At 36.1% G+C, this 11924-nt stretch overlaps 1 protein-coding gene across 1 annotated transcript; it reads left to right on the top strand.

The window, feature by feature from the left end:
* Positions 1 to 4450: 4450 nt before the first annotated feature.
* LOC122468061 (olfactory receptor 11G2-like) lies at positions 4451 to 5404 on the top strand. Its single transcript, XM_043554540.1, has one exon. It carries the CDS (start codon positions 4451 to 4453, stop codon positions 5402 to 5404), a length of 954 nt encoding a protein of 317 aa, XP_043410475.1.
* Positions 5405 to 11924: the final 6520 nt, after the last annotated feature.

The raw sequence follows: 11924 nt of genomic DNA on the forward strand, positions 1-11924 counted from the left end.
CTCTTTGACCTCAGCTATAATAACTTCATCCTCGACATGTCACCAGAATCAAGGGAAATAAAATAAAAATGAACTATTGGGACTTCATCAAAATAAAAACTTCTGCACGGCGAAGGAAACAATCAACAAAACTAAAAGGCAGACCATGGAATGGATGAAGATATTTACAAATGACATCAAATAAAGGGCTAGTACAGAAAACCTATAAAGAATTTAGTAAACTCAACACCCAAAAACCAAATAATCCAGGTAAGAAATGGGCAGAAGACATGAACAGACATTTTTCCAAAGAAGATATCCAGATGGCTAACAGACACGTGAAAAGATGCTCAACATCACTCATCACGAGGGAAATACAAATCAAAACCACAGTGAGATACCACCTCACACCTTGTCAGAATGGCTAAAACTGACAACGAAAGAAACAACAGGTGCTGGTGAGAATGTGGAGAAAGGGGAACGCTCTTACACTGTTAGTGGGAATGCAAACGGGTGCAGACACTCTGGGAAAGAATATGGAGGTTCCTTGAAAAGTTAAAAATAGAACTACCCTATGACCCAGCAGTTGGACTACTAGGTATTTATCCAAAGGATACAAAAGTACAGATTCAAAGGGGTACATGCTCCCCAATGTTTATAGCAGCACTATCAACAATAGCCAAGATATGGAGAGAACATAAATGCCCATTGACTGATGAATGGATAAAGAAGATGTGGTATATATATGCCATGGAATATTACTCCACCGGCAAAAAGAATGAAATCTTGCCACTTACAATGATGTGGATAGAGCTAGAATGTGTTATGCTAAGTGAAATAAGTCCGAGAAAGACAAATACCACATAATGTCACCCATATGTGGATTTTAAGAAACAAAACATATGAATATATGGGATGGGGGAAAGAGAAAGGGGAAACAAAACATGAGAGACTATTATGAGAACAAACTGCAGGTTGATGGAGCTAGTTGGGAATGAGATGGGCTACATGGGTGATGGGTATTAAGGGGGATACTTGATATGATGAGCAATGGGTGTTGTATGTAAGTGATGAATCACTGAATTCTACCCCTGAAACTAATATTGCACTGTATATTAACTGGAATTTAAACTAAACTACAATACAATACAATACAATACAATACAATACAATACAATACAGGTCCTGCCCTATTTCTGATCCATTCCATTCCCCCACTATTCTTCTCAAATGAAAAAAATTATTGTTCATTTACTGATGTTGTTTGTCTTCCACTTCTTTCCTTACCCCATTGAATTGTTCTATGTAGGTAGGAACTTATTTCTATTTTGTTTGCCTAGATATATTCCCAGTGCCTGGTAAGCACTCAATAAATATTTGTTAAATATCCTGATACCAGTTTTACCACTAATGGATATAATAAAATTGTGACTGAAACGTCTCTAACAATTTTTTTGAGAACTAATACTGACAAGCGAAGAATTTTCTTTCTTCAAAATAGAAACAGGGAATTCAAAGGTGCATGTTCATATTATAGTTATTACAGAAAGCTCTATTACTATTTAATTAGTCCCCAGGAACATTTTGCAATGCCTATTTAGTAAATGCATAAGAGAAGATAAGAACCTAGTTCTGTAATACACCAATCCTCAGGGAATAGTAGGGCCTGGGATTTCATTGGAGATAAATAAAATTCAAAACAAGCTCATCTGTTGAACAAATACTTTACAAATATCATGGGAGAGAGTCCCAAATCTCAAAAGACTATGATGCAAAGAAATAAATATAGATCATACCTTCACCTAGGCTTTATCTTAACCATAAACATGAGTTTTGCAGCTAGGGAGAAAAAATCTTTTAAAATTTACTCTTTGCAATTCATGGCAGGTTACCACCTGTATTCTTCAACTGTTCTAAAGTTCCTCACAGGATTTTCACTCTCTGGTAGTATTTTATTTCCCCTCTCACATTTATTTTTCTTAGCACATATCCAAGGAGTTAAAATTGTGTTCCCTATTACAAATGCGGAGTTTTCTGCAGAAATGGATTTGTTGGCAAGTGCTTTTTGTTTGCTCTGAAAATAAAAATATCTGATGAGAATAAACTTCAGATGGAAAAGTATGAAAATATTAATTTTTATCTTGTTTACCCCAGCATAGGAAAATATATTTATCTAGATTTCTTATCCCTTTAAAATACAGATAAGTATTATTTACAAGAGGGGCCTGAGGATTTTGTGTGAAAATGTATAATTAATAAGCTACTGCAGGTAGGCGAATGATGAATTCTGTTGCTTGTTCAATAGAGAAAATATACCAAATCTATGATTCCACTGATACACTATCTAGATCATATATTGCTCTCAATCTTACTAATATGCCTTGATTTTATGTGAAATAATTTCCTTTAATGACAAAACCATTCAGCATCTGTGTGCTGTTTCTTGCATTTATAGGTTCTTCTTTGGATTTCGACTTTATACAGTTAGTATTCCCAAAAAATACTCTAACGGGAGACACAAATAGGGTGAGTATTGATACTGATTTGATATACCACTGTTAGTGTCCCATTGTCAATCAAAATCTTAATGAAAATGGCTTAGAGTAAGATACCAGTGTATCAGGACACAGGCCAGAGTAAAAAGGACAAAAATAGTTTTAAAAATTCAGTTGAATGAGTTATGCAGATAACCACTAAGACCCAATGGGTATATTAGAGAGTCTTTTCTTCAAAAGAATGCAGCACAATTTGTGGGCATCCCATTGGTAAGAGTATTTTTGAAACATAAGAATATTAATGCCTGTTACATTAATAGTAATATTATGCTTTTTGTCTTTGCTTCTGCATATTTTGTCCTCAGTATACATAAGTACAATTTAAATGTAGTTAAGTTAAAGGAATTCTATTTTTCATTTCTTTTTTTTTTTAATTTTTTTTTCAACGTTTTTATTTATTTTTGGGACAGAGAGAGACAGAGCATGAACGGAGGAGGGGCAGAGAGAGAGGGAGACACAGAATTGGAAACAGGCTCCAGGCTCTGAGCCATCAGCCCAGAGCCGATGCGGGGCTCGAACTCACAGACGGCGAGATCGTGACCTGGCTGAAGTCGGACGCTCAACCGACTGCGCCACCCAGGCGCCCCTATTTTTCATTTCTAAGTGAATGGCCAAGACTCACAAGTTCCATACTTTGCTGTCTCTATAAAAGATGACGTTTAATTCTTTCTCAGATCCTATACAACAAACTCAATGAGAAAATCATACCATTCTTAAGGATAAAAATCCTAAATAAACTTTTTTTTGAATCTTACTAGGGGTGCCTGGGTGGCTCAGTCGGTTAAGCATCCGACTTTGGCTCAGGTCATGATTTCACGGTCCATGAGTTCGAGCCCCACGTTGGGCTCTGTGCTGACAGCTCAGAGCCTAGAGCCTGTTTCAGATTCTGTGTCTCCCTCTCTCTCTCACCCTCCCCCGTTCATGCTCTGTCTCTCTCTGTCTCAAAAAAATAAATAAACGTTAAAATTTTTTTTTAATCTTACTATATATTCACAACAAATCAAGGGAAACACTGTCTTCCAGGACAGGGGGAAAACACACACACACACACACACACACACACACACACACACACACACAAACTTCTGTAATTGGAGAATTTCCTCTACCTGCCCTATACTGCCATATGACATAAGATTGCTATGGAAAACAAATGGACTGAACCACCAGGTTGCATTCAGACTTGACACAGTCTACACAGCCCCGTGGGCAACAAGTATACATAAAAAGCAGTCTTTCCACATTAGATGCTAAATGTGATAGCCAAGAGTAGATTTCTAAGGAAATAACACATGTACAAGTTAAGCTGTGATTCAACAACAAACTGGGAGGACTTTTAGGTGCCAAAGTGTAAGGCTTTTCCCCATGCTATGAAGCTCAATCCAAGAGGCTGGATAGAGAGAAAGCATTTTTTATGTACCAAACATGTCTGTCTAGTCATGTAGTGAATCATCTATGGTGGAACCAGAGAGCCATTTTGGTCATCACAAACAAGTACAAAAAGCAATATTCCCTGTGCCCTTTCACTTTCTATCTCAGTGAGAAAGAACTTTTTGGAATGTCTTAATATAAATAGGATTTCATTTACTGTTCTTATCAACATTACTAATTCCAATGAATTAATTTTATATTATTCTTTAGAAAGAAATATCAATTTTGCACTAATATGTAATCCAGTCTTCTGACCCAGTTTAATGATAGTCCCACACCATGTTTTTATTTATATTATTACTTACATCTTATCAAAATGAAGTCATGCTTTGGAGAACATGTTGTGATGATCACAGCTTTGTTGCTTAACAGAAAACTCATGGTTACTTTATCAAAAAATGGTCAAGAATTTGGCGTTTTCTGAGAGAACCAGCATACTCCATTAAGAGTGCTATAACAAAGTCATCTCCATGTCTTCCAGACCAATGAATGTGTCCGGCACAGAAACCACCAACTCCGTTAGCCACTTTATCCTTGTGGGCTTTCCCTCAAGCCCAGAAATGCAGCTCCTCTACTTCGGGCTCTTCTCAGTAGTCTACACGCTGACTCTCATGGGGAACGCAGCCATTGTCTGTGCAGTGCGGTGGGAACGGCGTCTTCACACGCCCATGTACATCCTCTTGGGGAATTTCTCTCTCCTGGAAATATGTTATGTCACCACGACCGTCCCTAACATGTTGGCCAATTTCCTGTCCTCAAGCAAGTCCATTTCCTTTGTGAGCTGTTTTGCACAGTTCTACTTCTTCTTCTCTCTGGGGTGTGATGAGGGCTTCTTCCTCTGCATCATGGCCTTTGACAGGTACCTTGCCATCTGTCGTCCTCTGCATTACCCACGCATTATGACGAAACAGCTGTACACTGGCCTTGCCATCTTTGGCTGGTCGTGCGGGTTCGTCCTCTTCCTAACCCCAGTTGTTCTCATTTCACAGTTACCCTACTGTGGCCCAAACACCATCAACCATTTCATGTGTGATCCTGCCCCATTGATGATGCTGTCCTGTTCTGAAGACACCACAACACAGTTCATTTACTCTACTTTCAATGCTGTTTTCATGATTGGAACCTTTCTCTTTGTTCTTTGTTCCTATGCTCTGGTGATTGTGGCTGTGCTAAGGATGCCCTCAGCAGCAGGCAAACGCAAGGCTTTCTCCACTTGTGCTTCTCATCTGGCAGTGGTGATCCTGTTTTTTGGCTCTGTTATGGTGATGTATGTTAGTCCTAGATCAGGACACCCAGTGCAAGTGCAGAAAATTGTGACCTTGTTTTATTCTGTGATAACACCCCTCTGTAATCCTCTAATTTATAGCCTAAGGAACAAGGAAATGAAGACTGCCCTAAGGAAAGTCTTTAGGACTGAAATACCTGCTCATAAAATATAAATCAGAAGTCACAGTGAACTATGTTCCTACTGCAACCTATCTTAAAAAGATATGAACAAGATACTTTTCTAGAGAATTCATTAATTTTGGTTAGGGAATTGTTACAATAAAGCCCACCATGATCTTTTTTTTTAACTTTTTAAAAAATTTATTATTTTGAGAGAGGCAGAGACAGGTGAGTAGGGGAGGAGCAGAGAGAAAGGGAGAGAGAGAATCCCAAGCAAGCTCCACACGGTGAGCACAGAGCCTGAAGGGGGACTTGAACTTATGAAACTGTAAGATCATTACCTGAGCCAAAACCAAGAGTCAGATGCTTAACCAATTGAGCCACCCAGGTACCCCAAGCCCATCATCATCATAAATAACCCTCACTACATCATGGGATAGTTTTAAGAAATTAAATTGTTTTAGGAAAAACTGAACTCTTTTTATATAACTGAGTTTCTTAGGAAGTATAAATCTACTTTGTACTTCAGAATTGCAGCACAATATAAGGGTATAACATGGTCATAAATTTCTTTGGGAGTTAACACTATAAACAAATTCTTCTCCACTGGTAGTTACTGAATAAAAGGAAGGATATCTTTATGAGGAAGTCAAACTTTGCAGGTGTGATCTTATCACTCCACCTCCAAAGAATGATGCATGCTTTTACTTAAGGATTTTTTTCTAAGATTTGATTTAAATTCAAGTTAGTTAACATATATGTAGTATTGGTTTTAGGAGTAGACCCTAGTGAGTCATCACTTACATATAACCCTCAGGGATCATCCCAACATGTGCCCTCCTTAATGCCCATCACCCATTTAGCCCATCTCCCCACCCACCTCCCCCCCAGCAACTCTTAGTTTGTTCTCTATCATTAAGAGTCTCTTATGGTTTGCCTCCCTCTCTGTTTATATCTTATTTTATTTTTCCTTCCCTTCCCCTATGTTCATCTGTTTCATTTCGTAAATTCCACATATAAGTGAAATCATATATTTCTTTCTCTGACTTATTTTCCATAACAATATACTCTAGCTTCATCCATGTAATTTCAAATAGCAAGATTTTATTCTTTTTTGATGGCTGAGTAATATTCCATTCCACACACATTACACACACACATATATACCACCTCTTTATATATTCATCATTCTATGGGAATTTGGTTTCTTTCCATAATTTGGCTATTGTTGATAGTGCTGCTATAAACACTGGGGTGCATATGCCCCTTTGAATCAGTATTTTTGTATCCTTTGGAAAATACCTAGTAGTGCAATTGCTGGGACACTGGGTAGTTCCATCTTTAACTTCCTGAGGCACCTCTACACTGTTTTCCAGTGTGGCTATATCAGTTTTCCTTCCCACCAACAGTGTAGGAAGGTTCCCCTTTCTCCACATCCTCCAACATCTTTTGTTTCTTGAATTTCTCATTTTATCCATTCTGACAGGTGTGAGGTGATATCTCACTGTGGTTTTGATTTGTATTATCTGATGATGAATGATGTTGAGCAACTCTTCATGTGTTTGTTGGCCATTTGTATGTCTTCTTTGGAGAAGTGTCTATTCATGTCTTCTGCCAGTCTCTTAACTGGATTATTTATTTTCTGCATGTTGTGTTTGATAAGTTCTTTATAGATTTTCGATACTAACCCTTTACCCAATGTATCATTTGCACATATCTTCATCCATCCCATAGGCTGCCTTTTAGTTTTGTTGATTGTTTCCTTCACTGTGCAGAAGATTTTTATCTTGATGAAGTCCCAATAGTTCATATTTGTTTTTATTTCCCTTGCCTCTGGAGAGAAGTCTAATAAGAAGTTGCTATAGCCAAGGTCAGGAGGTTGCTGCTATGTTCTCCTCTAGGATTCTGATGGCTTCCTGCCTCATATTTAGGTGTATCACCAATTTTTGAATTTATTTTTGTGTATGGTGTAAGAAAGTGGTCCAGTTTCATTCTTCTGCATGTTGCTTTCCAGTTCTATCAACACGATTTGTTGAAGAGACTGTCTTTTTTCTATTGGATATGCTTTCCTTCTTTGTCAAAGATTAGTTAGCCATATAGTTGTGGGCCCATTTCTGGGTTCTCTATTCTGTTCCATTGATGTGTCTGTTTTTGTGCCAGTACCATACTGTCTTGAGGAAGCCCAGAATTGTGACACCTCCCACTTTGCTTTTCTTTTTCAACATTACTTTGGCCTTTTGGGATCTCTTCTGGTTCCATACAAACTTTTGAATTATTTGTTATAGTTCTCTGAAAAATCCTAGTGTTGTTTTGATAGGGATTACATTGAATGTGTAGATTGCTTTCAGTAATAGACACATTTTAATATTATTTGTTCCTCCAATCCATGAGCATGGAATGCTTTTCCATTTCTTTGTGTCTTCTTCAATTTCTTTCACAAGTGTTCTATAGTTCACACAGTACAAATCTTTTACCTCTTTGGTTAGGTTTATTCCTAGGTATATTATGGGTTTTTGTGCAATTGTAAATGGGATCGATTCCTTGATTTCTTTTTCTGCTGCTTCACTATTGGTATATAGAAATGCAATCGATTTTTGTATATTGATTTTACATCCTGTGGCTTTTCTGAGTTTATGTATCGTTCTAGCAATTTTTTGCCAGTGTCTTTCGGGTTTTCCATGTAGAGTATCATGTCATCTGAGAAGAGTGAAAATTTGATTTCTTCCTTACCAATTTGGATGCCTTTTATTTCTTTTGTTGTGTGATTGCTGAGGCTAAGACTTCCAGCATTATGTTGGACAACAGTGGTGAGAATGAACATCCATGTCATCTTCCTTAGGGGAAAATCTCTCAGTTTTTTCCCATTGAAGAAGATATTAGCTATTGGTCTTTCATATATGGCTTTATTTTGTTGAGGTATGTTCCTTTTACCCCTACTTTCTTGAGGGTTCTTAACAAGAAAGGATATTACTCTTTTTCAAATGTTTCTTCTATACCTGTTGAGAGGATCGTATGGTTCTTATCCTTTCTTTTATTAATGTGGTGTATCCCATTGATTGATTTGCAGAAACTGAACCACCCCTGCAGCCCAGGAATAAATCCCACTTGATCATGGTGAATAATTCTTTTAAGTACTATTGGATTCAATTTGCTAGTGTCTTTCTTGTTGAGAATTTTTTGCATCTATGTTCATCTGGGATACTGGTCTGTAATTCTCCTTTTTAGTGGGACCTTTGGTCATGACACAATAGCCTTAGCTGGGTAGTAAGTAGTCAATCAGAGAACACTCAAAATAAGAATTAGGAATTTTGTGACTATTGCTTATCTCTAGTAGGATTAAGATAGATGCTAAATGTAAAGAGCCAGGCAGTAGCCAGGATTTAACTTCCTTTCCTGAAAATCTAGTGTGAATTGAGTATTTTTAGAACCACATTTTATTTCACTATTTTTTCTGTGTGGCATATTTAAGTATTACCCAAAATGCCTCTAAAGATCATCTAGTCTTTAAAATATATAATCAAAATTGTTGGTTTTAACATACATTTTATTTTAACCGTTAGCCATCTATTTTTGTTTTCTGGTGTAACTCTCTAAAATGTAATAAAAGGCAATAGGAAAATAAGATGCAATATACAGAGCCACATTTACAGCCTTCAGAAAGAGATCCCTTCCACAAAGTGAAAATGTAACTGTAACTGGATGTCCTTTAGCAAAGAACCGAGGATTTGAGGTTGTCTGGACCTAGAGCAGGAGGATTTCTGAGGGTTAATAACAAAAGAGAGGTTTTCTTTGTTCTATTTCACAGAAGCAAAGTGAGTTGAATGACTGACAGTTGCCTGGACAAATTACTAATATAAGCAATAAAACTTAATTAAGAACTCATTCTAAAATATCTTTAATATAGTTCTATGATGGTAATACTTTTTTGATTATTTTAATTATGATTCCCCTCCAGGGGCTTATGGTTTATTCACTCTATGGTCATCGACATTTCTTAGCAAATTGAAAAAGAGATGAAACTGTATGGTAATTAATAAAATGTGCTGTTGGTTCTTTCTAAATGTGTGTGGTTTGTGCACTTATAACCAACTTTGAGGTAATAATTAACTAAGCTTTACAATCAGACTTCCCAAATCCCAGGGACACTTTCACCTAATATTTTAGGTTGCTGCCACTTATGGAATGAAATCCAACTTATTTCATAAATTTTGCTGAATTTAGGATTTTATAAATTAAGAATATAGAGATAAAAAATTTGAAATTTTTGTCTAATTTTTCTAATTTAGTTTAATAGATGAACTATTTATAAGGAGACAAAGTCTATCCTACTCAATATATGATTTCTTGTCTTCATAATTTCCCTCACACACCTCAACCACTACAAAAGAGTTGCATTATTTTCAAACCATACAATAAATTCTTACCTCCTCAAATACAGAGGATAACCTTGCAGCCTCCTTCATTTATTTCAATAATACGCACTAATATTTGAGCATTTATAGCTGCTAATCACGGAGATAAACCACATATATATTATCTTCAAATTTTCCAAAATATATTTTTTTGGTCCCAGAACCTCTTTTTTTTTTTAGTATGAAATTTATTGTCAAATTGGTTTCCATACAACACCCAGTGTTCATCCTAACAGGTGCCCTCCTCAATGCCCATCACCCACCCTCCCCACCCTCCCACCCCCCACCAACCCTCAGTTTATTCTCAGTTTTTAAGAGTCTCTTATGGTTTGACTCCCTCCCTTTTTTTTCATCCAAAATATTTTAAGCGAATAATCCATGTGAAATTAATAGAAAAGAGTGGGAAGGAGTCTTCTCAATTAAAAAAAAAAGTCCTATATTTAAATAAAGCAAATAATGGCTTACAACAAACTAAGCCAATCTGTGAAGTCTTCAAGAACATCATAAGCATTATAAATCCCCAAAATAAATATTTTAGGATGGAGCTATATCCACTTGTGACAGGATAACTTCCTTTCCCCCCAAATCACTCATTAGACTATTTCACTAAATATTTTTGAAAACAGTCGCTTTACCTATTATATGCAACAACCCTCTAGAGCAGGTTATGCTCTATGCTTTGGCAGGTTATCCATGCCAAATTTTAAAGATTGGAAAACTGCAAATGTAAAGATATACCATTTTCATGGATTGGAAGAATTAATATTGTTAAAATGCCCATGCTATCCAAAGTAATCTAAAAATCCAGTGCAAATCCTGTCAAAATCACAACAGCATTTTTCACAAAACTAGAGCAAATAATTCTAAAATTTGCATGAAATCATAAAATACTTTGAATAACCAAAGAAATCTTTAAAATAACAAAAGTGGTGGTATCACAATCCCAGACTTCAAAATATACTACAAAACTAGAGTAATAAAAACAGTATGGTACTGGCACAAAAATAGACACTTAAATCGATGGAATAGAATAAACAGACAAGAAAATGAACCCACACTTATGGGGTCAATCTATAAGAAAGGAGGCACGAAAATACAGTGAGAAAAACAGCTTTTTCTATAAACAGTGCTGGGAAAACTGTACAGTTACATCCAAAACAATGAAACTGGACCACTTTCTTGCACCATATACAAAATCAAAATGTATTAAAGACCTAAATGTGAGAGCTAAATCCATAAAACTCCTAAAAGAAAATATAGTCAGTAATTTCTTTGACATGAGCATTAGCAACATTTTTCTAGATAGGTCTCCACAAGCAAGGGAAACAAAAACAAAAATAAACTTCTGGGCCTAGACCAAAATAAAAATCTTATGCACAGCACCAGAAACCATCAGCAAAGTGAAAAGGCAACCTAGTCAACTGAAGATATTTGCAAATGATACATTCAATAAGGAGTTAATATCCAAAATAAAGAACTCATACAACTCATACCAAAAAAAAAAAATCCAATTTAAAAATGGACATAGACCTAAGTAGACATTTTTCCAAAGAAGACATACAAATGGCCACTAGAAACATGAAAACATGCTCTGCATCACTATCAGGGAAATGCAAATCAAAATCACAATTAGATTTCACCTTACACCTGTCAGAGTGGCTAAAATCAAAAAAAGTGTTGGTGAGGATGTGGAGAAAAAGGAACACTAATACAGTGTTAGTACAGGCACTGTGAAAAATAATATGTATTTTCCTCAGAAAAGTAATAATAGAAATACCATATGATTCAGTAATTCCACTACTGGGTATTTATCCAAAGAAAGTGAAAATGCTAATTCAAAAAGTATATGTACCCCTATATCTATTGCAGCATTATTTACAGAAGCCAAGATATAGAAGCAACTTATGTGTCCAACGATAGACAAATGGAAAAGGAAGATGTGGTATAACAATGGAGTATTATGTAGCCATAAACAGAATGAGATCGTGCCATTTCTGATGACAACATGGATGGACCTAGAGGGTATTATGCTAGCTAAAATAAGTCAGAATGAAAAAGACAAATGCCATATGATTTCATTTATATGTGGAATCTAAAATAAACAAAAAAACAAAAAAACAAATGAGACCTATAAATACAGTGAACGAGCTGATGGTTGCCA

The sequence above is a fragment of the Prionailurus bengalensis genome, chromosome B3 (genome assembly GCF_016509475.1).
Source record: "Prionailurus bengalensis isolate Pbe53 chromosome B3, Fcat_Pben_1.1_paternal_pri, whole genome shotgun sequence".
NCBI lineage: Eukaryota > Metazoa > Chordata > Mammalia > Carnivora > Felidae > Prionailurus > Prionailurus bengalensis.